This window comes from Galeopterus variegatus, unplaced genomic scaffold (genome assembly GCF_000696425.1).
Source record: "Galeopterus variegatus unplaced genomic scaffold, G_variegatus-3.0.2 Scaffold7201, whole genome shotgun sequence".
Classification (NCBI taxonomy): domain Eukaryota; kingdom Metazoa; phylum Chordata; class Mammalia; order Dermoptera; family Cynocephalidae; genus Galeopterus; species Galeopterus variegatus.
In genome coordinates, this window is record NW_007733312.1 from 98108 (window position 1) to 99823 (window position 1716).

Here is a 1716-nt window from a genome sequence, read left to right on the forward strand (position 1 = left end):
TTCTTTTGTGAAGCTGTCGTAGTTATTCCAATTGGGTGAACAGATCCAATGACTTTCCCATCCGTGTGGCCCCGTGTGTGTTTCAGACGTGAAGTGGATAGACATCACGCCAGACATGATGGTGCAGGAGAGGCCTCTTGACGTTGACTGTAAACGCCTGAGCCCGGGTGAGTTCTTTAACCCCAGCCCCTCTCCATCTCCTCCCCGCAGTTATTTCTGTCCGTTTTCCAAATTTTTGTTGTCTCTCTTTTGGCTTTTTTTAGATCGATGCAAGTGCAAAAAGGTGAAGCCGACTTTGGCAACATACCTGAGCAAAAACTACAGTTATGGTAAGTCATCCCATAAAGCCATCTGCGCTGGAGGCTTAGCACATTACAAAACTGGAATTGTAATCGCATTGTCTCTGCTAAAGCCAGGTCTATGAGTCACAAAGTGAAGGACTGGTGATTTTTCTAGATAATTATATGGGCTCTATGTGGAACAATAACAGTTGTAAAACTTCTTGCTTTTCTGCGTAAATCAAGTAAAAACTACATAAATTACCCAGGTGAGAACAGTTACACAGACCACATTAAATGTTTGACATCTCAATCCTGCTCGTCTTGGTGAGAAGTGCTGGGTAGCCAAGAAGGCACTCCCTGCTTGTTCCCTGTCTGAGGTTCCATCGCTGCAGGAAGGATGGATGGGCGATCCACCGATCGGATTACTGGAGGCCTGGAAAATTCAGACCTACCCATGTGTCTCTTTACTTACAAACAGCAGTAAATATTTAACATCTTTAAGAAATTTGGGAGAGACACGTTAATCACAAAACCCTAGGGCTACAGCACTGAAATAGTTTAAATTCCTTCCTCAATTTTATTTGAAAGAACCATTCAGCATTTTCTTCAAAGAATAAGTTAATCATGATATTATTAAGTAATTTTAATTCTACTATCATCTTTGAAAGTAAATTTAATTAAAAATATGTTATTTTAAAATGCCTATTTGGGCTATTTTATATTTTGTTACATTTCTTAAATTATTTCTGCTGCAATAACAGAAAACTGTTTTTTGGAGAATGGTCACTTTATTTGCTTACTCAGTTTTCATATTCCAAGCTGAAATTATATATCAGTAAGTAACTTCACATTATATATCAGATATGAAAGTAGGAAGATCACAGCAATATAAAAATCTGAAAAACTAACTAGCCTTTGAGAATCATACACAACTAGTGGGTAATTCAAAACAAAAATAAATACATTATCTTTTCCAGCAGATTTTTTCTTAAAACCCATTTTATGTAGATATTGTCTTAATCTGATCTACTTAGACCCTCACCTGCCAAGGTGCAGCCTTAGGTACTCACCAGAGTTTGAGTGGCGTGCTGTTCTCTGAGGTGTCATGGCCTTGGAATATCTTCATGATGAAACTATTTTCCATTCAGGTACTTTGGCTCCTTCATCAGCCAGCTTCCTAGGAGGGAATCTGAGACAGGACCATATTAGACTAATTACAACTCCTCGGGAGGCAGTAATAGCAAGAAACCAAAGAAGCCAGAATTAAACAGTGATCAGAGACAGGGACGTTAACAGCCACCTGTGATAACAGTTCTGTCTCACTCACCATGGGTTTGTCAGGCTGTGGAATTAAAAGATTGAGAACAGTCATCCTCAGAGCTGCCTTCCAGTTTAAAATGTTATGACTCTAACTTTTTGTGCAAAACAGAAGTTC

At 39.0% G+C, this 1716-nt stretch overlaps 1 protein-coding gene across 1 annotated transcript in view; it reads left to right on the plus strand.

Annotated features, from left to right (window-relative positions):
- Positions 1-1716, plus strand: part of SFRP4 (secreted frizzled-related protein 4) — an 11409-nt gene that overhangs the window by 2794 nt on the left and 6899 nt on the right. Inside the window, exons 2-3 of the mRNA XM_008591703.1 lie at positions 87-167; positions 264-329. Of these exons, the coding sequence (XP_008589925.1) occupies positions 87-167; positions 264-329 (147 nt within the window). The remainder of the gene's footprint in view (positions 1-86; positions 168-263; positions 330-1716) is intronic.